The sequence below is a fragment of the Miniopterus schreibersii genome (genome assembly GCF_964146895.1).
Source record: "Miniopterus schreibersii genome assembly, chromosome: 12".
NCBI classification, from domain to species: Eukaryota; Metazoa; Chordata; class Mammalia; order Chiroptera; family Miniopteridae; genus Miniopterus; species Miniopterus schreibersii.
The window spans coordinates 70,540,044-70,564,132 of NC_138112.1; the positions used below are offsets into that span (position 1 = coordinate 70,540,044).

Sequence of the window (24,089 nt, forward strand, 5' to 3'; positions counted from 1 at the left end):
TTGAAGGCTTTTAAGGGAGTTTAGAGATAAAACATTTAAAGTCCTTCAGGCATTATCAGTGCTCAATAAAATGGGGGCTAAAAAGACCACTTGTTGTTCTCTATGCCTGTCTCCAAGGAGTTCACAGTGTTATTTCTATCCGCTCCAGGATGGAAGGCTGATACAGCAAATGAAGGTGACACCATGTGAGGAGTACTGATTACACTCTCCATGTCAGACTGTCCTAGGGTCCCCTAAATGTTGTTTCTGGCTCTAGCCATTTCTCTTCCATCCCCAGCACCATCCATTTTCCTACCAAAGGCCCTCAGATGATGGCCATCTCTGAGCAGCTCTTGTGGGTTGAAATCCTCCCTCAACCTTGCTTTGAACCCCCCATGTGGGAAGCAGAGGTGCTTGCTGGGAATGTGCAAGTCTATCTGGACTTTATGAGTCGTGGGCCCCATGGATCCTCCTCTGACAAAGGACCCATTTTCGTGAGGTCCAGGCTAGGTGGCTGGTCTTACTGGTTTTCTCTAGCTGGGCAGTGCAGGTGACTAAAGAGTATTTCCCATGTCAGCCGACGTGGCTCAGTGGATGAGCATTGACCTGTGATCCTGGAGATTGCGGTTTGATTCCCGGTCAGGGCACATGCCCAGGTTGCGGGCTCGATCCCCAGTAGGATCCTCCTCCATGCAGGAAGCAGCCAATCAATGATTCTCTCATCATTGATGTTTCTATCTCTCTCCCTCACCTTTCCTCTCTATGAAATCAAAAAGGTATTTTTTTTAAAAAAATTTAGTTTCCCTGTGCACCACCAGGGGGCGCCAGAGGTTGCCACGCTCTTGTGAGGACTTATCCCTTGGTCTAATAAGGTGTTTCTCCTGTTTCAAATCTAAGGTTAGGTAATGGAAGGAGGTACATGCACTTTGTAAAAAAGCATGGTGCTGGCTCTCTTCCATCTATCAACTTGCTGGGTGCTGCCAACCCAAGCAGAGCCACATTAAGGAACTGGAGGTTAGGCTTCCAGGCTGTGCTTATTTATTGATAAACATTAGTGAACCCCTTGCCCTGTGAGCTCAGCCAGTTCTGCCCTCAGATCCCCAGCCCCAGGCAGGGAGTGCATCTGCTTAAGTCTGCTCTGCCAAGGCTGTGCCTAGATTGCTACACCATCCCCAGGACGCAGTGTTTAGGTCAGGGAGGCAGGTGGCAGGTATCAGAATGGTCATGGCCAGGTCCTTGTCCTCAGAGACCACCACCAATGCAGGAAGTGCTCCTCGGCTCTCAGAGGGGCTTTGGGAGCCTGCTGGTTAGATGAAAGGCTGCCTGAAGACCTCCAGATTCAGCCTCTTTCCTTCCGTGTGAGACTCCTTCCTGCCAAACATTCTCCACAGCAGAGCTGAGCTGAAGGACAGCAACTGGCTCTTGCTTGTGTCCTGAGGTTCTCAGGTAGCGGGCAGGATCTTAGGTGGTACCTCAAAGGGGATAGAGATGCCAGAGGCTGTGCAAAGGGGATATGGGAAGAGAAACCAGAGAGAGTATATAAGTCCCTTGATCTGATTTCACCGGCACCAGTTCTTGGCTATGGCCTACAGTCCTTGGCCATCCCCTCACTAAATAGATAGTATCTTGGGCCTTGGGTATACCCTTCCCTCACCATTAACTCAAGAGGTAAGCATTATTAAAGCAACCTCTGCCCTCCTGAGCCAGGCACCTTGTAGAACTTTCTTGCCTGCTCAGCAAGGACCCCCAAGCCAGCATCCATCTCTCCCTCGAGGCCGCACAGCCCCCACCCAGGGTCAGCAGGCTGGTGGTGCCTAAAGAAGGCTCTGGCTCCCCTGAAAGCCCTCTCTGGCCTGTCTCTGACCTGAACTGGAAGCGGGGATCTCCAGGGTGGGTTTGTAGCACCTGACGCACTTCTGGGGGAGGCTTCAAGCCCATCTTCTCTGCCCGATGCCAGCGCTGCAGCCTTGTGATCCCTGCCAGGGTGGGAAGACAGTGGGGCCTCATGGTGGGCGGGGAAGAGTCCCAGCTAGAGAATGTGTGTGGAGGGGTGTGTCGAGACCTCTACACTCCCCAGACTGAGGAGACAGAGCCTGAAAGGGTCAGGCAGGGGCTTGGGTTGCTTCAGAGATATGTGGGTGACAGGACTGGTTACAACATGTGCTCCTGGAGCCTGAGGGGATTCTCACCTGTGCAGGGCCCATACTGCCAGGCCAGGTCAAACTGCCTCAGCAGCTCCAGCTCCACTTCCTCCACGCTCAGGGGCTTGATCTCTTCCTCTGCAATGACAAGCTGCTCCTCAGGCCTGGGCAGGGCTGTGCGCTGCAGGGCTGATTCCCTGCCCCTCGCCTCACAGCTGTCCCACAGCTCCTCAGCCCTCACCGCCCCTCTGCCCCTGCCTTCCGCTGCCAGGCCTGGTGTAGGAAGTAGACACACTTCACTTCCCCGTCCATTGCCCGCGTCCGCCCACGTCCCGTGTCCCTCCGTGTCCACTCCTCCCACCCTCCCCACACCTCAAAGACCTAGCTCTGTTGCCAGCTCCCCCTTGTTGTGTCCAGCGGGGCCCTCCCTCCTCTTCACTACTGGGTAGGAGTCAGTGATAAGCCGCTTCCGGCCCATGGTGGCCACCCAGGCAGGCGGAGAAGGAGGCGACTGCGGGGAGAGAGAGAGGCAGGCCAGCGGGCACGAGAGAGACAGCTGCTGGGAGCGAGGGAGAGGGAGAGAGGGCTGGGGCCGGGGAGCAAGCCTGGGAGCAGTGACGAACAGACGGGGTGACCAGACGCGCAGAGAGGAAGTCCGCAGATTCCAGGGAATGACGTCTCTCCCCTCGCCCGCAAGCACGCAAACATCAAAGACCTAAGCCAATGGCAGGCGGCCTCAGAGGGGTGTGGCCTGGCTCCAGCCAATGGAGGCGGAGGGGCCGGGGCAGCTGCTGCAGCTGTGTTCTGGGGAGAAGGGGTGAGGCTGGGGTGGGGGACCTGTCAAAACGCCCCAGACTGCACCACCTCCTCCTGCGCCCCCCCATTGGCCTGCAGTGGGTCTCCGGGGACTTACAGAGCGTTATCCTCAGACTCTCACTTCCCGTTTACCCTTCCTAGGCAAATGTTCTTTTCAGCCTCACTAATCCCCGTGGCAGGTTTGTAACTCCCCAGAGCCCAGCTGGAGCCTTCCACTCCCCACCCCTCCTTGGCCCACAGAATGTTGTGGGGGCAGGTCTGGAGGTCCGAAGAGAGTTTGGGCTAATCCAGCCCTCTTCCCTGCTCCCACCCCACCCCCACTGGCCCCAGGAGAGCTGGCTGGAGAAGCCCATGCATTTGGAAAGCTCTTTTCTCACAGTCTGCGCCCAAAGATACTGCCCACCCTTAGTCCAAGCAAGTGTTTGCCTTGTCGGCTCTCCTGGGGTCCCACAGCCTGCTCCTGCAGCCCTACTAGTCAGGAAGATTCTACACTGAGCAGGAGGCCAGAATGTGTTTGGATCCCCAGTTCTTCACAGCAAAATCTGCCATGTCTGTATCACACTAATGTGAGTGTGTGAGCAGAAAATACCAACAATAAACCTAACACTTATATGGCACTTGCAGTGTGCCAAATACTGTTCTAAGCACTTTCCCACAGATTCACTCAACTAAAATTGATGTAAAATGGCTTTGGAAAGTAGCAAGTGCTGATAGTCACAGGCATTGTGGGGCCCCAGTTAAACCACAGCACCTCCGAGTTCCTCAGGAGCTCACAGGCTATAGGGGCAGGCAGATAGGTCCTGCAAGTTGTCAGTGCAAGGATAAAATTCATAACAAACATGAGGGGGGGAAGGGTAGGTCAGAGATGGATTGGACCACAGGGCTGGCTTAGCACTGGAAGACCTCCTGGAGGAGGCAGGCTGAATAAACAGTGCCTCTCAATTCTCCACCCATGACCTTTGTCCCAGGGCTCCTGTCATGCTGACTCACCCCTACACCCGCCTCCCCCTCACCAAGTTCCTGGCAGCAGGCAAAAGTGCTGGCCAGTGGGAGTCTGGGAATAGGCACAGGGACTAACCCTGCTCTAATGGCCCTCTAGAGATCCCATCGGTTCTTCCCTGCAGGGGTACAAGGATCTATTCAGAGGGCACTGCCTGCCCCCTCTTCTAGTGCTGTGGAACCTGGGTGCCCTGCCATAGGAGGAAGGTGGGCACAGGGAGAACTCTCTGGAGGGTGGGCCACCAGAGAGTAAAGGAGCAGGCCAGGCCTCCTCCCGCCTGGCTCTTCCCATCTGCTTCCTTGAGGAGGGCTGAGTGGAGACGTGAACTTGTGGTACGCTGCACAGAGCTGAGGGGCCCTTCCCTGCTTCATTGTTCAGGCTGGGCCTGATCTAATCCCCCATCTGCCTTGTGAACTAAGTGGGGCCCACACTGAGGGAGACAGGGGCCCTGCTGTGTTGGGAGGAAATCAGGGACACCCTCTCCACCAGGCCTGCGAAGCATTTAGGTGTGGGGCCCAGTCAGGCACTGAGCACTCTACACAGGGATGATGGTGTCTAGGCTCTGTGGGACTAACCACCCCCTCCCCAGGGGACATTGCCAGAGGTGTGTGGCACCCAACTCCTGAGCCCACAAAGCCCTGAGGAAATAGGGAGCCATGGGTGGGGCAGATCCCTCCTCATTCCTGGTCCCTCCCACCCCTGAAAGCTGATAGCCGTGAGGCCCAGCCACCGCCCAGGGAGCGTGAAATGGGGTGTGCCACTGGGCGGCCACAGCAGCTCCTACTGCCATGGAGCCTATTCCCTCTCCCCTCTGGCACCCTGACCTGCTCTGTGGACACTGTCTGGATCGTCCCTCCCAGCTGCCCCCAGCTCTGCCTCGCCCAGGCCCTGCTAGCCTCTTCCACCCAGCCTGGAAGATGTCTCCCTTGGCCTTTAGCTTGACCCAGTACCAAGCAAGAGAATCAGGTCAGTCAGCTCTAGTGCAGGCATCCTAAGACCTGCTTTCTGGCCTGGAGGTGCAGGAACTCCCCATTGGCAGCATTGCCCTCCTCTCCTAGTCAGACAGCAATGGGATCGAGCCCCCAAGGTTCAAAGTAGTTGGCACCCAGGGGTGTAGAACCATCCCTGTCCATTGGCACCCTTCCTTTACTTGGCATCTGGCTCCCTAAGGTGTACTGGCAACTAGACTGGACCTTGGCCTGTCTGTCCCTTGGGTGGATCTTTTTCTTCTTTACTTCCCCAACTTTATCTGCCCCCTATCACCTTCCTTCCTCTAACCCCTGCCCTACTCAGGCATCCTCCTGGCCTGTCCCCAAAGCTGCTGTCCTGGGGTCTGTCACAGTTCAGGCTTCAGGGAATTTCCTGAGACCAAGTCCTAGGTTCCTGTGTCAGCCCTGACCCCCAAAGTCTGGTGATGGGACTAGCAGGAGTGACCTTTGCACCTTGGCCTGGGAATACTCAAGGCCCTTGCTTCATAGGACCAAAATCTTGAGGGAACTCAAAAGAAAAGGAGAGAAAAGAACTGGAACAGGAGCTCAGAACCTTCCTGAGGGCTGACTGAGGCCCACCACTGACTGCTCCAAGGGGAAGGGGGATTAAGCCTGGCTTAGCTCAGACAATGTGGCAGGGTAGGGGGCCTCAGCACTGCACATGCACCTTAAGAGTCCTTCCCTTCCCCCAGCTCATGATGGAGCTTGTGAGGAGAGTCAGCTAGAGCTAGGGAGGTGGGGGCAGGTGGAGGGAGGGAAGCAGCTGCCTGGGGCCCAATGGGCTGTAGGGCGTTGCCTTCTCTCCTTCCCTCTCCCCAGCACACCCCTTCCTCAGGCCCTGAGGCCCTGCCACCCACCCTGAGCTGCAGATTCTGGGCAGCCAGACTCATACCCCCAGCCCCCACATACTCACATACCCTGGGCCCCATTCCCCACCCTGTGGGCCCAAATTCTTTCAGGCAGCTCCTCCTAGTCCCTCACGACCCTCCCAGACACCCTACCTCAAGCTCTTCCAGGTTCTCTGGCCTAGTGGGCTTAAGGGGTGGGTGCCTGGTAGAAGGCAAAGGTTTCCCTGGGTCTGGGTTTTTCGGCCACTGGATGACTCTTTTGCCCTGTCCCAACCACCCACTCCAAACTTCCTCCCATCACCTCCCTTTTCACCTTGGCCTTCTTGCCTTGTGAAATTCTGGGGAGATTTGAAAAGGGGCCCTCTGACCATTCCTCACCTTGGCCACCAGGTGTCAGACTTTGTCCAGCTGGGAGGAAGGTCCTAGTTAGTTTCCACCTCATCAGCCAAGGCTTAGAGATCAGGGCAAATTGGGGAGGGGCCTAGAGCAGACCTCTGAACTAGGGAGGCTGAGGGACCCTAAAGGTTGAGGTGAGGAAAAGGCTGGATTTCTGGTTCTAAAGCTCACAGTTATTCTCTTACTGCCCCCACCCCCACCCCGCTGACAAGGGCTTTGTCCACTGCTGGGAAATTGGGGGAACCAGGCTGAGTCAGGGAGCTCAAGAATTGAAGTGACAAAGGCAGGGACAGTTGTGGCTCCAGAGAAGGAGGAGCTGAGAGGAAGCCACCCATCAGTGCACTCAGCCAGGCCTGGATCACTGGCCACTGCCCTCTAGGTTGAGGGGAACAAGGGCCTCCCTTGGTCTGTCCCCATTGGGGGTGGCTGTGGCAAGTGGGTGAGTGTGTGTGTGTGTGTGTGTGCGTGTAAGATGAGTGCTTAAATGAGTCTCCTAACTTACTGAGGGGGTCTTGGATGTTGGGTCAGTCTTTGCAAAAGTGGGCAACTGGCAGGGTGTAACTACCCTTTTGCCATCCTGCACCAGAGCCTCTTATGCACCCACTCCTATGCCCCTGGAAGTTGTCTCCCGCAAATGACAGTTCTCTAGCTTACACATAGCACACAGACTCTTTTTTTCTCTCCTTACCCAAGGATATTATTTCCATTGATTTTTAGAGAGAGTAAAAGGGAAGGGGCAAGAGGGAGAATCAACTATGTGAAAGTTAGACATTGATTGGTGGCCTCCCACATGGGCCCCAGGGCTGGGGGATCGAACCTGCAACCCTTAGGTTCACAGGCTGACACTCTAACCACTGAGAAAACCGGCCAGGGCTGTGCACATCCTCTTAAACACAGGTGTGTTTCCAGGCACCCAAGAGGAAGATGAGATTTCTAATCCATTCTGTGGTATCTGGAGATGATAGAGAGCAGGGCCTTCTCTCCCTCCCTCCCACTCTCCCTAGCCTTCCTGGGAACAAAAGGACTTCTAGAGATAACATCCTTCCTCCATGACACTGCAGGGCCTCAGGTATTCCAAGTTCTTAGATTGGCCTCTAGATACCTGGGCCCCTGACTGTAAGACCATACTTAAGAGGTGAAACCTAAGATAACCAATAAAAACTAATCACCTCTCCTGAAATAGCCATGGATGGAGAAGCAATGACAAACTCACTCAGAGAAAAGCCTGATAACCTATCATTTACCAGGAGCTACCTGCCCGTTAGTCCACAGTACCAAAACCCAAAGGAGGGGTTCACACCACCAACACCATCAGTAGGGAGCTATTTGGGAGAGAGTTCAAGAACTCAAACTATTCAATGCGCTCTATGACTGGGCTCTCCTCTGCGTCTGCCTCCCCTGCGCTGCTCTAGGGTGTACCCTCTGCTTCCTTAGCTGGAGTGAACTCCAGCACTCATCCACCCTCTCCCTTTGCTACCTGCCTGCCTGCACTGTGCTCTGCCAGGCTCGCAGCCACTCAACAGTACTATTTCTAACTCTCCATATCTTCTGTCCCTCGACTCGCTGCCAGTCCTGCCTTGCTAGTTCTCAGCCTTGGGGAATGCCCTTTCTCCACTCTGCCCCCACCTCTGGGCATCTCTGACTTGCTAGGGACTGTCACAGTCCATGACAAATGGGTTGGTGACAGCAGAGTTGTATTTGCTGATGTCACCTGGTTCCAGGTGGCTGCCCAGCAGCCCTTTTGACTCTCCTGTGTTTGTCCCTGATTCCATCCCAAGTCTCTCTATTCTTCTCTAGCTGCCACCCCTCACGAAACAAATGACACGTTTAGCTCTCTTCTGTTTAAAAACAACAGCAAACCAACCAAACAAACACTTTGTGCTCCTGCTACCCTTTCTAGATATTCCTTTGGCCACCCAACTCCTGAGGGAATATATTTCCCCGTCTACTTTCTTCTCATCATCTCTGTCTTTAATCTCGCAATTTGGTAGCTGCCTCTTAACTGCTCTTGCAAAGGTCACCAGCTTCCTGATTTACCAAAGCCAGTGTATTTTCCCGTATTCCGTCAATTCTGCTGGGGCATCCAACACTGTTGATCAGCTGCCTCCTTCAAACGCTCTTCTCTTAACTTTTAGTACACTATTGTCTGGATACACTTTAAATCAGTTTAAATCAAATTATGGACAACTTTAATTGGTGCCTGGCATTGTGCAAAAATGCTGTAGGGGTGCAAAAATGAATAAATCACTGAGCCTGCCCTCAAGATGCTACCTGCTTAAAGAGGAGACAGACACACTTAACTATCCTTTGCCCTGCCCATCCTCCAAGAATGGTGTCAAATCCCACCTTCTGTATTTATGCAAAAGCACTTACTGTGTGCAAGGCACTGGAAATACAGCAGTGATCTTAGCCCCTTGCCTCCCTTCTAGGGCTCTCAGACTAGCAGAGCCCTCACCCACTGGGAGCAATCACTCCTTCCTTGATGTCCATAGTATTTTTCCTGGGCCTTTCTGCACTTCATTAAATTCTACCTTGGATTCTAGCATTTGGGGGAAGGGGGATCCTAGTCCTTTTTCCAGACTTTTGTTCAGCACACTAATTGAACACCGTCTTTGGGCTGGAGCCTGAGCTGGGTGCTGAGATAGACAGATGGGGAAGACTCAGAATCTGCCCTGCAAAAGCTCACAGTACAATAGTGTGGGACATCTCTGCCTTCTCCCTGTATTTTGTATAGCTGTTTGCTTGGTACCTTACATATAACAGGCTGCTACTCATTTGGCTCTGCATGGAGACAGCTCAGATGCCCTCTTCTTTCCGTCTTGTTAGGCAGGAGGCAGGGCCATGCCTGGGCAGATTTCTCTACCTAAAGAGCCTGGACCCCTCAGGGTGGGCATGTTCCCTCCAACTTGGGCCAGGTGACTCAGGGACATTCAGCAGAGCCTGGCTTGCCCCACCCACAAGCAAATCCAATAGCTCCTGCACCTATATTCTGGCCTCTCCCTTTTCCAGTGGCTCATGCACTTGTGGGGACCGCCCAGTGTGTATCACATGTGTATGCTTTTGTTCCTTATCGTTTCAGATAAGCTGATCTCTTCCCAAAGAGATTGATTGCAGGCTCCATAGGGGCACGAGCCAAGTTACATTTGGACTTCTTTTATATTTCCTACACCAGTTAGCACAGTGATAGGCAGGTAATGTCTTTAAAATATTTGTCAACTGATTGACAGCACCATCACTTGTTACTTCCTTCACTTAGGGCACTTTCTCCAGGGCCCTTGTGTTACCTGGGAGCAGTAAGCCCATTAATTTACCCAGTGGCTCTTCCCCAGTGTCATGATGCACCATATGCCACAAGTGATATGCCGCTGCAGCCCCGCATCTTACCTTTATTTTCTCTTATCCTTCTCAACAATGTAATAAGGGTATTTAATACCCCATTTTACAGATGGGGAAACTGGTAGAGAGCTTTAAATCCTTTGTCCAAGATCACTCAGCTCATAGGTTATGAAGTTGAAATTTGAGCTTAGGCCACCCCTTGAACAGCATCTCTCCTATTCACTTGTAGTCCAATGCGTTTTTCTCTTTCCCACTAATCTGTCTTACATTGGAGAGAAAAGAGTAGTCACAGCGGAAAATCATGACTTGGCTGTAGTCTCTCGCACTCCCAGCAGATGAAGGGCATTGAGAAGGTGAGGGTCACTGCTGGGGAGGGGCCCAAAGGCAGCCATAGGTGGGGGTTCTGGGGAAACTGAGGACTGAATGTGTGCGCTGACCACTTGGAGAGAGCACTGGAGGAACAGATAAGCTGCTTTGCAGAGAGGCAGACCTATGAGACCATTAAAGTAATCCAGAGAGGCAAGGTGACTGAGCAAAGGCTGGAAGCAGGAAGATGAGCGACGGAGAATGCATTTGGGAGAACTAAAGGAGTATGGCATTGATGGGGACAGTGAAGTCTGCTGTGTACACATCTTTCCTGACAGAATGCACAGAGCCTCTTTCCCAAGCTCTTTGCATCTCTGGAGCTCACCTTTGGGCTTTTAGGCTCTCCCAGCAGGCATGGCAGCCAGGGGAGGGGCAGGGCCAGGAGAACCAGTAATGAGAGCTAGGAAGAGGGGCAGGGCCAAGCGAAGAGACGCTTCTGGGGCAAGCATTTTATTTGTTAATACAAGAATAGAAATTTTGCAATAAATATAATCTAATAAATAACATCTCCAAATAAATAAATATTAATACAACAAACAGAGTCATGAGTGGTTGGGGCTGGGGTGCAGGGCCTGGGGGAGCTGCCCCACACACCCCGAAATGCTACTGCAATGTAAACTTTCAGGAAATCCTGTGGCTGTGGCTATGGCTGCCCTCCCCAGGCTAGGCAACCCACAGATACCCTGGGAAAGGGGGTGGAGAGGAGGCACCATGATGCTGGCCAGAAAATTCGAGACAAGGTCCTTTGGTTGCCACCCTGTGCCACAATTGCCTTGGTGACCCCTGGGTCTGGTCTGTCCCTGCCCCTCTGCTTTCAGTATTACCTCCCATGAAGACCTCACCTCTACCATTTTCATCCCATCTCTTCCTGTCTGGACTTGCCACTGTGTTTGTTTCCTGAATTGAACGTATGATGTTAACTGGGGGTAGGGGAGCAACACCCCTCTAAGGAGAACGGGACAGCCGAGGGCTTCACCGGAGAAAGGCACATGCTGTGGTGGCCCCTCCCTGACTTCCAGGGATGCTTATGGGAAGTGCCACCTGAGGGGCTGTTTGGGCACTGGCAAGTGGTGGGTAAGAAGCAGGAGGCTACGAGAGCCTGTACACCAACCCGAACCACTTTGGCTCCCTTGAGCATTACTTCCTGTAGCAATGGGGTGGGGCCTATTGCACCTCTTCCCCAGACCTGCAGAACTTTGGGAAGTAGGGAGGGGATGGGTCTTATTGCATCATGCCCTCCTCCAAGTCCGGGAAGGGCCAGAGGCTCATAGCTTCTGTCTCCTGGCTCACCAAGTGTTGGCATACAGGTTTCTCCTTCCCAGAGTGGAAGCAGGGTTGGAAGGGGGAGGGTGGTAAAGGTCAAAGATCAGAAGCCATGGGCCTCCAGGTGCAGAGTGACCGCAGCTGCTGGAGGCTGCATCTTCTTCTTGAGCCGGTTGAAGTCCTTGGCTGAGCGCCACAGCCAGGTCTGCAGCTCCTTCAGCAGCCAGAAGTCATCCATCTTCTGGAGGAAGTCACTGTGGGCAGGGCCAGGGGCCCAGGTGGGCTCAGTCCCAGGCAGAGGCTGGGGCAGCGGGTAGCCCAGAGCTGCCATGACACCCGCAATGCTGCCCAGCAGGCCCTGGAGGCTGGTGCAGAAGTGGGCCAGGCTGCGGCGCAGCTCAGCTGCAGCAGCCTGGCGGTTGAGGCCACGCAAGTGGCACAGAAGGTGGCTATAGGCCTCGTAGTTCTGGGTCAGCCGCAGTTTGTCATTGAGGCTTCGCCAAACTTCCAAGTTGACAGTGGCCCTGGGCAGAGTCTCTGCCCCCAGCCGAGGTGGGTTGAAATCAGGCTCGTTGAAAGGGGGGCCCAGGTAGTTCAGCTGTGGAAAGGAGAGGGCGATGGGGAAGGAGGAGGGCAAAGCAGCTGGCTCACCGCCACCAGGAGATACCTGTCCCCAAAGCTGCTATTTCCTGTGTCCCCTGACACAGGCCCCATCTCCATGCTAGGTCTCTGTTCACAGGCCAGCCCTAAGTTTCTCCATGGATGTCGTTTGCATGGAGCTCACAGCTGAAACAATGAGGGTACTGAGTTCTCCTAGAGCGAGGTGTAGAATGAGAAAAGCTGAGCAGCAGTACTCAGGGAGGACTCGCCAACTGGCTGTGCGTGCAAGCCTCGGAGAGGGCCCACCTGCCCACCGGGAGGCGGGCGGAAGAGGAAGAGGAGCCCTGGGAACCCAGGAGGCCAGGCTGCAGAGGCAGAAGGTGGATCAGGAGAGTGCAGAGCCAAGAAGAGTTCAAGAAGGCAGCAGTGCTCAACAGTGTGGCTGCAAAACAGAGCGAGAGTGAGCCTTAGAAAATACTGTAGGGTTTGGCAAGGAGGAGGTGCCTGACAACCTTGGAGAGGATCCTTTCAGTGGCCTGGAAGCCAGATTGCAGGGGGTTAAAGAGTGAGTGGGTGGAGAGGAAGTGGAGGCAGAGGGTGTAGACCACTCCTTCGAAAAATTTGGCAGGGAAAGCCAGGAGAGAAAAAGGGTCGGGAACTAGAGGGGGTAGCAGAGTCAAGCAAAGGTTTTCTGGACAGGAAAAGGGGGTTCAAAGGTAGAGGGGCCTGTGGGCATCAGAGCTCCATTTGCCTCTTGACATGCCCAACCCCACCAGCTGAAGGGCTGAGGCCAGAGGTACACACTAACCCCCAAGAAAGGGCTTGGCCCATAGGAGCAGGACGGCAGAAGGAAGAAACTGAGGCAGTCTCAGGAGTGGGCTGGAGGAAGGGCATGGAAGTCAGTCTAGGGAGAAAGACAGACCTGCTAGCCCCGGGGGAGAGCCTGGGGCCCAGGGAAAGGGGTGAGGGGGACAGTTCAGCTGGGAGAAAAGGGGAGCAGAGAGGGGCGAGGCCTGGGATAGGCAAGGGCCCAGGGGGAGGCTCACACGCTGACAAGCACAGAGACAAACTAATTTCCTCGGTGTATCCTGGGGCTGGAGCCAGCTCCCCCGCCACCCTCCCCCCTTTTCTTTCCCTGGCTCCAGAGTAGGGTCTGGGATGTAGAAGAGGAACACGGGAAGAGGGGGCCAGTTCCCGGTGGTCCCCACTAACTCTGACCCTCCTTCCTCCTCTCCTGGGCTCTCTGAACACCTCTGGACTGCCCCCAAATTCTTATGGCAGAACTTCAATCCACACCCTGAGCCCCCTGCCACTACTGGCCTGGGTTCCCTGCAGCCCCCTTCCCACAAGTCCCCCGTAGGAGGCCCAGCTAGGATGGGAGAGGCAGAGAGAAGGAAGGCCCATGGGTCCAGAGCAGCAGGGCCCCAGGTCTGGGGCAGAGGCGAGCTGGAACACAGGCATGGGAGGTGGGGCCCCTCCATCCCCACCCAGCCCCACCCCTGCAAGAGACACCACAACACGGTGTAAACAGAGGAGACTTCCCCGGCCCCCAGGGGGAGGCGGGCGGCTGGGCAGTCAGCCAGTGGGGCAATGGGCCAAGGCGGGTGCGAGGCCTGCCCACATGCCTAGTCCTGGGGCCAGGGATGGGGAGAAAGGGGCACCCTAGAGGGAAGGGCAAGAGGTAGGCCAGACATGGAGACTGCTTGGAGCCAAAGGTCCCCTCTTCATCACCCCACATTTACCAGGACCCCTCTGCCATTCTGCCTCTTCCCCCAACTCCTCATTCTTCACCCAATTCCCAGACCCCTGAGCTGCCCTAGATACTCACGTAGGTCCCGGCCAAGCTGCGGAGCTGGTGTTCCAGGTAGCGGGTGAGGTCATAGGTTTTCTGGATGGAGGGACCAGGCCCTGGGTCCCCTGTGCGATTGAGGGCTGGCACTGCAGGAAGGTGCCAGAGCACGGTGCACAGGCAAGCTAGCATCCCCCACGAGTCCCCTGTGGACAGGATGGGCAAGAAGCATGAGGGTGGGCCTGGCCTGGAGGAGGAGGCAGCTGGCAGCCCCTCAGGTGTCTGTCCCCACCTTAGGCTGGGAGAGAGGGGATGAGGCTAGGACACCAGATGGAAGGCGGGGGGGGGGGGGGGGGGTTAGGAGGGGAGCATTCCCGGCCCTGGAAATGGCACGCGTGTGTGTGTATAGGCATGCATGTTATACATGTTATATCAGTAGATACTGGAGAGTTTATCTGTGGGTCACTGTATTTGTGCCACCATGTAGGTGTGTGTATGAGGCCCAGGCCTAGGGGCGCCAATCAGTGCTCCTGAGTTCCAGGTGTACCTCACCCTCCTTTCCCAACCTCCTAGTCCCACTGCAGCTTGCGGGGAGCCAAGGGGTGGGAAACAGCACATGTCAGGGCTGCCAGCCGAGAGCAGTCAGTCCTGGGAGGGGTGCAAGAGAAAGGCTGCCTCCTCCCCTCCCCCTGGATGAACTAATAAGTCCCAGTCAAGCTATCCAAGGCAAGGTGTAGGGTCAGACCACAGGGGTCAGGCTGAAGAACACAGGGCTGGCTCATGTGGGCGGCGGTGGGGACATTGCAGGATATGATCCTTGTGTGGGAGTATAGAATGGGGTTAGATTAAAGGAGATTTAACATTATCTCTCAGGGATTGGCTGTAGTGTGGAAGTTTGCCCCATTCTTAGCTAGGGTTTTAGATGGGGAAAAGTTTGACCTAGATGAGGCTTTCAATCAGCCTGCAGTGGCAGAGTGGGGGGGAGGGAGAGGAAGGGGAAGAGGGAGAGAGAATGATGTATTCAATGAATTGGGCTTGTCAGCTGATGGTGCTGGAGAGTTTGGGCCTACCGGGATGCCAGAGGCCAGGGGTCAATGCTGTGAGAACAGACATAGGCGGTTGGGAAACATGATTTTCCCAGCTTTTAGGTGAGGTCCAAGATCAAGAGCACTTGGCCAGGATTCAGTGGGCATTGGGACTGGGTAAAGGCAATTTAAGGTTAGGATAGGGTAAGGCTATAATTGGCATTGGGCTAGGTTAGCTTTAAGGACTGGATTACTTTTAAGGTTTCAGGTTAATTTATTGGGATTTGGCTGAGTGAGTGTGGTTGAGGTTTGAGTCCAGCTGGGAGATGTGGTTAGGTCTGAGCAGGCAGAGGGTTGGCTGGGACTAAGGTTAGTGAGTGTGTTGATTCAGATTTCAGATAGGGTGATGCATGGCATGTCACTAAGAGTAAGCCTAGTTTGGATTTTGAGCTTGGTTAACTTATGCAGTGACATGTTTTTTAACAGAAATAAGCTGGATATGGGTTTAACTATGTGACTGTACTTAGACTTAGGATAGATCTGGAGTTAAGACTAGGTTGTTTACAGTCAGTCATAATGCTGGGTCGGGGTTTTAGAGAGGGTAGTATAAAAGGCCTCTTACAGGGTGTAGGGCTCAGGTGGGGACTTCTGCAGTGTCCCCAACTGGTCAGCCTGGAGTCTTTCAGATGCTGGACTGGCTGGCTTTACTGATGGAGCGTGGGAACAGGGGTGCTGCTAGTCTCAGGGACCCTGCCCTCTTGGGTGAAGGGCTCCTGGTCTGAGTGTTTTACACACACATGTGTTTTAGGACAGAGAGCAGGGTAAGGCATATAAGTGCTCCCTGAGGAGACAGGCTTCCCTTTCCTCCCCCTTTCCTCTGCAGCCTGTGCATCCCCCAACGCTCCTTCCCTTATTCTTTCTTCCCATTAGAGCTCCTGCTGACTGAGCTCCTGCTCCTTCCTAGTGCCCATTCTTTACATCCCAGGACAACTCCAGGCCCTTCTCTGCACAGAGCCTGGGGCTGCTCTTAGCCTGGATATCTGACTGAGTTACTCCTAAGACCCCACTGGTACAAGGTAGGGTTAGTTTTGGAGGTCAGACACCTGCTGAGGTGATCAGTGGCCCTTCCAGCCTTGAGGTAGCTTTCAGATTGAGCCTGGTCTCGCTGGCAGTAGCAATGCAGAGGGTCCTGACTGAGGCAGGAACTGGGAGCTGGGCTGGCCTCCTTACCCAACCCTGCTTTGGGCAGCCCTGTTAGATAGGAGTTCTGGGACAGGGCTCTGCTTACTCCATTGGTGGGGGACAGTCAGGCACCCAGATATGGGTCTTGTTTTCCCCCTCCCCTTCTGGGCCCTGTGGGACATCCCTGGGGAGTACTGTCTCCCTACACAGGACAGCAGGGAGAGAGGGGAAGAAGCCTTTGGATAAACAAGAGCTAAGTCATCTGGGCAGAAAAACGGCTCATGAAATTAACCAGACAAGGCCGGTGTTTCCAGGAATATTTCAGTTCTGAGGTAACTGTCACTGTGTGTGTGTGGGGGGGGGGGGCAGGGGAAAGAGCAGAAGGATCCAACTGACTGACCCATGGAGAGAACCAGAAAGAGGGAAGTAATCTCAGAAATCCAGAGGGAAAAGAGGCTAGGAGAGGAGAAAGGGGACAGGACAGGTCTTTACTCTCTGTCATGACAGCTCCATTCTGGGCAAAATGTTCCCATATCTCAGGCACCAAAACTGAAAGTGTGTGGGCAGAGCACACCTGTGGGTTAGTTGTAAGTAGTTGCAGTTTGCCTGTGTCCCTGGGAGGGAGAGCGAAGTGGGCATGCTGGAGCCCTTATTGATCTTCCTCTCCAAGTTCGAGGTGTGCAGGTGGACCTGGCCACTAAGGACTGTGTCCTGGGCCCCCTCTCCCAGTCCTGGCCCCCCGCCCAGCTCCCGCCCCAGCTCTGCCTCTGGCTGCTGCCCACTGATTGTTTACATCCCGTCTTCCCCAGTGTTTATAAATCCGGCTGAGCACGTGAGGAGCTAATGAGTGCAGCTCACGTTTCCTGCTGCAGCCCCCTCACCCCCAATCCTGGCCCCCTCCTGGGCCAGCCCCTAATTCCATCCAGATCCCTGGGCCCTGGGAACCAAGGCCCCCCTCATAAACACTCACAGGCGTGCGCGCGCAGGCACGTGGACTCAGCCCATGCAAGTGCATGGCCACCCGGACACGGCTGCACAAGCAGGCACACCTGTGTATGCGTGTCTTCGGCCAGCTGCCCCTCAGTCCCTAGCCTGTATCCCCCAGGCTGACCTCATTCAGTGAGGGTGTGGGGCTCAGCAGTACCAATGTGCCAGGATGGTCGGGGTGGGTAGGACAAGTCAGCTGGGAGACTCTGCTCCTGGAATTAGTGGCTAAGAGCTATCAGCTGAAAGCATAGGAGCCAGGGAGGCATCGCAAAGCTCCAGAGTGTTAAGCTAAATGTGGGAACCAGAAGGAAAAGCTCTGCCCTCAGGCCAGACCAGGACAACATTCTGGTGACTTTGGAGGGGCCTATTGAGGGGAGTTGGAATGAAGGAGTTTAGGGGGCGGTGTGTCCACTGTGGTTTGAGATCCAGGCACTGAGACTGTGAAAAAGGGCCCTTGGGGGAGCTTCACAACCTGCCTTCCCAGGGAAAGGCCCTCAGAAACACCCAGACTTTCCTTGTCCTCTGGGCTGCCTGGCCTCCCCTCCTGTCCTCTCCTTGGCTCCTGTCCCCCAGGCCACTGGGAGGTGACTTAGTGAGTGGGTACACATGGGCCCCCAGAAGTTAGGAGACCTCACTTTGCCCCCCAACCCATCAGGTGTTGGGGCTTTAGTGAGGGCACTGACTATGCATGCTAAAGTTCCTCATCAGAACCACCTGGGGCTCTGTCTCCGCTGGCCTCTGTCCTTGTCAACAGCCCCCTCCCTGCCCTTCTCTTCCATCTAATGACAAGAAACTGAGGCCTGGGAAAGCAGCAGCCAGGCAGGCCAGCTGCCTTGCCTAGTGAAGTCAATGTGGACACGCGAGCTGGACTTTCGATGGAGTGAGAAGGTTCTGGATTATGCTGCAAAAGGACCCTGGGTGTGCTCAGACAGAGCTGAGGCCAGGGGAGCTGGGCCGCCAGCTGAAAGCCAGGCAGGGGGAGAAGTTAGGAAATAGTGGGGGTAAGCGTGTGGGTGAATTTCAAAGGGTGTTGTTATCCAAAGGGCCTGGGAGGGGCTCTGAGGGATCCGGCTGGAGCCTGGGTGTGAACAAGCAGGTGGGACTGCGGGGAGGAATGTGAAGTGTCACTAGTAGACTAGCTGGTGTGGCAGGGTGGTGAGAAGTGTGACTGGGGCAGGAGTGCCGGGCTCTGTGAGGGGGGAGAGGGGGGACAAGGGCCTTCTGGCGCTGCTGGGTGACAGTTGCTGCCATCACTGTCTGGTGCCCTTTCCCACCTGGTTGAGTGCTTGGCTCCAGGGCAGGGAGTGTGTCTGAGCCAATGGTAGGAGCAGGTCTGGTCAGTCAGGGGAATGAGCCCCTGTGTCCCACGGAAGGGGCAGTGTGTGCTTGGGAGCACAGGAGGGGTCTGTGGGGACATTGAAAGCACAGAGATGTCCATCTGGGTCCGGGTTAGAGAGCGCCTGACAGGAGTGTGTCCAGGGCCCCCACCCACAGCCTCTCTGCGGGGCTCGGACGGCTCCCACCGTGGGGACCGCCAGCTCCCCTCTGCTCCGGGCCGACCCCTCCTGCCCTGTGAGGGAGGCCGGGGCGCAGGAGAAGCCTGGGCCGGGGTCCCCGGGGTTGGGGCTCTCTTCGGAGCACTTCTGGAGAGCAGTGTGGCCGTGCTGACACGGAAGGCGGGGAGAGCGGAGAGCGGGGGCTCCCTCGGGGGCTCGGCCCGGGAGCTGTGCGGCGGCCGCGCCGCCCTCCCCCCGCGGCAGTGACCCCGCTCCCGGCCTTCCCCCGCGGCGGCGGCGGCGGCGCCTTCCCCCTGTGTGGCCCCGGTGCCCCCGGCCCCGCCCCCGCCGCGCTCCCGCCCGGTCGCTCCCTTCCCCTCGGCGGGGGCGGGGGCGGGTCCGCGGCTCCGGGCTCGGCGGGCCGCTGCCCCTTCCCGCGCGTCAGCTCCCCGCCCGGCCCGCCCGCCCTCCCGCGGCCGCCAGCGCCGAGCGGCCGCAGCCGCCGCTCCCCGGCGGTGACGGACTTTTTCCTGCCCGGTCCGGCCGGGCTGCGCGCCCCCGCGCTAATCACTCCCAGGCCGAGGGGCTGTGCGGAGGGCTCCCCGCCGCCCGCCCTACCTGCCGCCGGCCCCGGGGCCGCGGGCAGCATGGTGGGCTCCGGCCCGCGGCCCGGCCGGCCCGGCCCGGTCTGCTCTCCCTCTGCTCCCCTCCCGCCCGCCCGCCGCCTTCCCGCCCGCTCCTCCCGCCGGGCCGGGGAGGGAGAGCGCGCGGCCCGAGGTGTCGGCCTCCCCTCGCCTCCGCCGGCCCGGCCGGCTCCCCGCCCCCCCTTCCTCCCCGGCCCCCACCCCCCGCGAGCCGCGTCTCCCCCCGCAGCCCCGCTCCCACCTCGGACTCGCTCTCCCCGACTTTTGCGCGGGGTCTGTCCGTCGGGATTGGCGGGAGCCCGCTCGCCGGGGCTCCAGGTGGCCGCTCCCCAGGTCGGCGAGTGGCCGGGACTCCCCGCCGCGCGCCCGGCCGCCTCCCGCCCGCGAGCCGACGCCGGGAGCGCCGCGTCCCGCCGCCCTCGGGCGCCCAGCCTCGCCTCCCGGCCGAGCCCTGCTGGCGGGGCAGGTCCTGGCTCCGGCTCGGGCTCCCGAGGGAGGGATGAACCGGATCTGGAGGCTCCGGGCGGAGGCGGGGGCCGCGGCCTCGGACGCCTGGCTCCTACCTGCTCGGAGGTCCATGGGGCTGGGGGCGGCCGCCGGGCGAGGCTCCTCTCCGGAGGCTGGCGGAGTGGGAGGGCGAGCCGCGGCTCCGCGGAGCTTTAATAATCCCATCCGCCAGGCCCACTCGCAGGTTTTTTTCGCTCGGTTTCGGATTTTTTTTTTCAGTGTGGGACATTCTGCAAACTTTTTTTTTTTTCTGACGTGTAAAGCTGTAACCACAAATTGTAGCGGCCCTCCCTGGGGTGGGGGGAGGAGGGGGAGGAGGGAAGGGAGGGCTTCTGGGGCTCCTCGCCCTCCCACAACACCGAGGGGGGGTGAGGTGAGGCGAGGCTGCGGGGTACCACCCTGGGCCTGCTGGGGAGGGGGCGGGAAGGGCATCGGTCCGGCTGCACCCTCGGGGAGCTCGGCAGGAGCCGCGGGCTCCTCGCACCCTCGGTGTCTGCCGGGGGCGCTGCTGCCCGTCGGGGTGGGTCCCGGCGTCCCGGGAACCTCTGCCTTCTCATCTCTAACCTTACCGCCCCCCTCCCCACACACCCAGCAAACGCAATGACACATGCTCCCAAATGCCAGCGAGCTGGCCTCCAAGCAAGTGATGGTGTTTTTCCTGCTGCCCTTTGTCTGGGCTGACCGCCCCCCTCGCTATTGTCCCGCCGCCTGTCCCATTTCCAAACGCTGAGCGCGGCGCCCGGCGGGGCAGGTGACTAACCAGTTCACAATGCCCCCTGCGGGGGTGGGAGAGGGCACCACAGGACCACTGCCCGGCTGGGCGAGGGCTTTTCCCTCGACTCCGCCAGGTTCTTCACTCTCCCGGTGGCCAGGAGAGTGCCCACGGGTGGGGGTTCGTAGTTCATTAATCAGCACGAGGCACCGGGACCAGTTTCGACACCAGGGCTTCATGGGTGACTCAGCGAGAACGTTCCATGCAAGGCGATGGACGGACCCCATTGGTGAAGCGCTTCCCCATAAAGACACTTGGCTTCCTCCTGCCTGTGGGTTTGGGGTGGTTGGTTTTTCCGGTGGTGGGGCAGGGGTGACTTGGCTGTGGAGTGCTCTCCCTCCTTCTGTCCCTCAGGCCTGGGTTGGGACTTGCAGGGTTTGGATACCCAGGGGACCTGTAACCCTAGACCCTCCCTGGAGGGTCTCCCTCCCTCTGTAGGGGTCTCCCAGGAAGAGTGCAGAGAAAGCAGCTCTCATCTGGGGTCCTGCAGAAATCTCCACTTCATGACTTTTCTTGGGGGACAGTTATTTGATCTCCCTGGCTTGAGAGCCCTAGAACCAGACCAGCAATAAAATCATTTGGTAATTAGTTGCTTTTGTTGTTGTTTATTTGTTGTTTCAAAGGGATAGAGGCAATGGTGGGCCAGACCTGGACAGCGATTCCTCTCTCTGGAACAGCATCCGAGCCCGCGCCCCCCACTCCTGCCCTGGTGCCCCCAGAGAAAGGTGGATGCCCTGCCAGCCCTGCCACAGCCCCTCCAGCCTGCAGGTCAGAGCAGGCGGTATGGTCATGACCGGCGCTGGGTTCCCAGGGCAGCTCTTCCTTTTTCTGAACTTGGAGAACTGGGGTGGGAGGGGTGGGGGGGAGAAGTTTGTTTTCAATTACCTCACTGCAGTGGGACAGACTTTGCTGTGAGTTTTCCCCTCTCCTTTCTTTCTTTCTTGTTTTCCTGAAGGAGAAGAAGATCTGGGAAAGGGGAGCTAGCCTGGGGTTGGGGGCAGGGGGCTTTCTGGGGCATCCGCAGCAGCTCTGATGAAACCTGCCTTGGAGGGGCCCTTTTGAAAAGTGCTCAGGGCCTCCCTCTTCCCCCTCACCGCCCCCCAGCCTGAACGCTGCAGTTTCAATGACATTCTTGGCCAGTGAGCCCAACAATCTTTGATGCCCATGCCAAGGTCAAGAAGGCAGATGCCCAGTGGGTGACTGGCACTGAAGCCAGCCAGGAGGTCCCCAAGCAGCCACCGTGTCAGAGGGAGGGAGTCATGAAGGGGAGGGGAGAGGGAGAGGGGAGCCACTCAGGTCCTTCTCCCTGGTTTGCAGCCTGCTCCTGGTGAGTGTCTGCACAGACAATGTGGTTTGGATTTGGCTGAGCCCCCTCAGCACCTTATAAAGCACCTTGCTGAGTCAGGGAGAAAGCAGCCCCACCGCGGGAGAGGAGGAGGGGCAGGAGAGAGAGGGGGAGAGGGGAGCTGGAGGAGGTGGGAGCTGAGGGAAGAGGAGGGGGGAAGAGAAGGGACAGAACAGGAAAGAGGAGACACAAAGGCAAATAGATGGGTGGGAGTGGGAAGGAGGGGGGAGGCAGGAGCCCCAGGAAGAAGAGGAACAGACTCTGCAGTTGAGGGGGAGCTTATATGTTGCCCCCCACCTCCCCCACCCTTGCAAATGTTCATCTCAAGAGTCTAGAAAGCATTGGTGGGCAGGAACCAAGGGCTGCAGCTCTCAAATGGGGACCAGGCCAGGTGGGTGCAGGGACAATTGGCTTTACATACAGCCCCTGGGCTCGATGCTGTGACCCCACAAGCTGAGGAAGTCGTGTTCTGCTTCTGCCTCTTGTTGGGACTTGTATCCCTGCCCTCTCCCCTCATGGGGGTGGGAGGGTAGGGGGACGGAGGAGTGGGGGGCAAGCCTCTCCCCTCCCCCTTTCCTACTGCCAAAGGGAAAATCAGCACCATCTCCAAGCTGCCTGTGCCCCTCTGCCATGTCTGGGCAAAGGCAGCTGGCTAGGAGCTGCCAGTCGGGTTGGGGTGGGGGCTGGAATAAAACTGTGCCTTTAGTCTTCCAAATCCTGAATGGGAGTGGGCTGTTGGAATCAGAGGGAGAAGGAAGGAAGGCGAGGCAGAGTAGGAATAGCCCCTCCAGGGCTTCTGTGGGTGGCAGGGCACAGGTGGGGACTTCAGGATGGTTCCTGCTCCCCTGTGGCTCTTCATGCTGAACAATCTAGGGTTGCTGTGGGGGAGGGCCAGGGCCGAGGTTAGAGGGGACACCACTCCCCTGAGCTCCAGGTCTTCGGTGTGCTGTGCAGGCATTTCCTGAGCCCCCACTGGGTTCTAGGTCCTGTAAAGGACAGAGGGAAGAGGAAAACCCACCCCTGCCTGCCTTCAAGAATTTCACAGTCTTGTGACAAGGGACACTCATTAAACTGTCTGAGATCAGAGGGTGGTGAGGGGAGGAGAGCTCTGGGAGGAGGTAGAGCTTCATGGTAGAAATGTGACTGGATGCCAGGAGGCGCAGTGGCAACCACAGGCAGAGGTACGGAGGTAGCCCCAGGCACAGCCCACAGGGCTCCTTGCAGCGGCAGAGGGCTAGGCTGGGAGTCAGGATGCTGGGCTTCCAACTGGTCAGTGTGGCCTTGGGACAAGCCCATCATGACCTCTCTGTGGAATGGGATATGACCACCTTTCCCCAACTCCCCCATAGGATGGTGGGAGTATCAGTGAGCTGATAAGGAAGACACTGCGTTGCTGCCCTCTCTGGCCTTCTAGACTCTAAGCCCTGCCGTGGGAGGTGGGGCAGCAGGTAAGGCCCCAAGGGGTGTGGCTGGGTAGGGGGCAGAGCTGGCACCAGGTGTGACTGAGCTGCCCTCCAAGAGAATGGGGGTGAGTTGATGTCGGCTTGGGAACAAGCTAGGTTCCCACCTTCCCCCCCATAACTGGCATCCCCAGGGAAGGTTCTCCAGGTGCCCCAACAACACCATGTCCCAGGCAGCTGAACGATTGGCACTGTAGGGGCCCTGGCCTCTGAGTTTCCTGGATTCCTGAACCAGGGAGGCTTCTGGTCTGATCCTCTCCTGATGGGTGAGCAGGAGTGTGTGGTAGAGAAGCCCATAGAAGTGAGTAAGGACATCCACCAATTCATTCATTTGTTCACCAGACATTCCCAGAGTACCTACTCCATGCCAAGTGCCAGGGACATAGAGAGGAGCCCTAAGGGCTATGGAGTCGAGGGGTGGAGGCTGACCTGTGTGCAGGCAGGAGAGGGAGGAACCTGCCATGGCTGCTGCCAGCCTGCCACAGTGCCTGGTTTCTCGGTGACATGTCACTCCTTCGGGCCTCACCACTCATCAGGTCATGCACTAAGGCTTTATATAGGCAATTTCACCTCATTTTTTAAAATGTTTTTATTGATTTGAGAAAGAGGGAAAGGAGCCTCCTTGCACACCCCTACTGGAGATCGAGCCCACAGCCCAGGCATGTTCCCTGACCAGAATCAAACCAGCAACCCGGGACGCCCAACCGACTAAGCCACACCAGCCAGGACTCTTGTGTGTTTTATTGTTGTTTTTGTTTGTTTGAGAGAGAGAGAGAGAAAAACATCGATGTAGAAGAGACACATCTATTGGTTGCCCCCCTGCATGCGCCCCAATTGGGGATCGGACCCGCAACTTAGCTATGTGCCCTGACCAGGAATCGAACCTGCAGCCTTCCAGTACACAGGATGACGCTCCAACCAACTGAGCCACACTGGCCAGGGCCATCTCATTCTTACAATAACTATGAAATAGGAACTGTTATCTCCCCATTTTATATGTGAGGAAACTGAGGCTTGGTAAGATGAAGTCACCTGTCTAAGGTCACACAAGTAGTAGAACCAGGACAGGAGCCCAGGACTGTGCCTTCAGCGCCATATCTTTTTAACTACACCTCACAGATGCAAACCTGGGAGGGGCACTGAGGCAG

General features: G+C 56.9%; 2 protein-coding genes and 1 long non-coding RNA gene across 6 annotated transcripts in view; 1 reads left to right on the top strand and 2 right to left on the bottom strand.

Moving 5' to 3' along the window:
• The window catches only part of LOC308565371, a 44,096-nt gene that overhangs the window by 14,445 nt on the left and 5,562 nt on the right, over positions 1–24,089 (top strand). For both annotated transcript variants that reach the window (XR_014000034.1, XR_014000035.1), the window contains exons 3-4: positions 20,760–20,904; positions 22,831–22,929. This is a non-coding gene — a long non-coding RNA (uncharacterized lncRNA). The remainder of the gene's footprint in view (positions 1–20,759; positions 20,905–22,830; positions 22,930–24,089) is intronic.
• POLD4 (DNA polymerase delta 4, accessory subunit) lies at positions 997–2,823 on the bottom strand. 2 transcript variants are annotated; one of them, XM_081154371.1, is made up of 4 exons: positions 2,502–2,823; positions 2,169–2,258; positions 1,844–1,955; positions 997–1,477 (listed from the first exon to the last, which is right to left on the bottom strand). In XM_081154371.1, exons 1-4 carry the CDS (start codon positions 2,596–2,598, stop codon positions 1,453–1,455), a joined length of 324 nt encoding a protein of 107 aa, XP_081010497.1. In that variant the 5' UTR covers positions 2,599–2,823; the 3' UTR covers positions 997–1,452. The 2 variants fall into 2 exon arrangements, with proteins under 2 accessions (XP_081010497.1, XP_081010496.1); XM_081154370.1 differs by having other exon boundaries at positions 1,885–1,955; positions 2,502–2,816.
• Positions 8,339–19,568, bottom strand: CLCF1 (cardiotrophin like cytokine factor 1). 2 transcript variants are annotated; one of them, XM_081153829.1, is made up of 3 exons: positions 19,421–19,568; positions 13,563–13,729; positions 8,339–11,732 (listed from the first exon to the last, which is right to left on the bottom strand). In XM_081153829.1, exons 1-3 carry the CDS (start codon positions 19,527–19,529, stop codon positions 11,238–11,240), a joined length of 771 nt encoding a protein of 256 aa, XP_081009955.1. In that variant the 5' UTR covers positions 19,530–19,568; the 3' UTR covers positions 8,339–11,237. The 2 variants fall into 2 exon arrangements, with proteins under 2 accessions (XP_081009955.1, XP_081009956.1); XM_081153830.1 differs by lacking the exon at positions 19,421–19,568 and adding an exon at positions 17,992–18,168.

Coding starts and splice junctions, on each gene's coding strand:
- POLD4 (XM_081154370.1), bottom strand. CDS start 2,598: ATGGGCCGGAAGCGGCTTATCACTGACTCCTACCCAGTAGTGAAGAGG. Junction 2,259..2,501: donor GGAGCTGGCAACAGAGCTAG/GTCTTTGAGGTG, acceptor TTGTCATTGCAG/AGGAAGAGATCAAGCCCCTG. Junction 1,956..2,168: donor GCAGTATGGGCCCTGCACAG/GTGAGAATCCCC, acceptor CCACCCTGGCAG/GGATCACAAGGCTGCAGCGC.
- CLCF1 (XM_081153829.1), bottom strand. CDS start 19,529: ATGGGATTATTAAAGCTCCGCGGAGCCGCGGCTCGCCCTCCCACTCCG. Junction 13,730..19,420: donor CCCCATGGACCTCCGAGCAG/GTAGGAGCCAGG, acceptor TCCTGTCCACAG/GGGACTCGTGGGGGATGCTA. Junction 11,733..13,562: donor GCAGCTTGGCCGGGACCTAC/GTGAGTATCTAG, acceptor TCCTTTCCACAG/CTGAACTACCTGGGCCCCCC.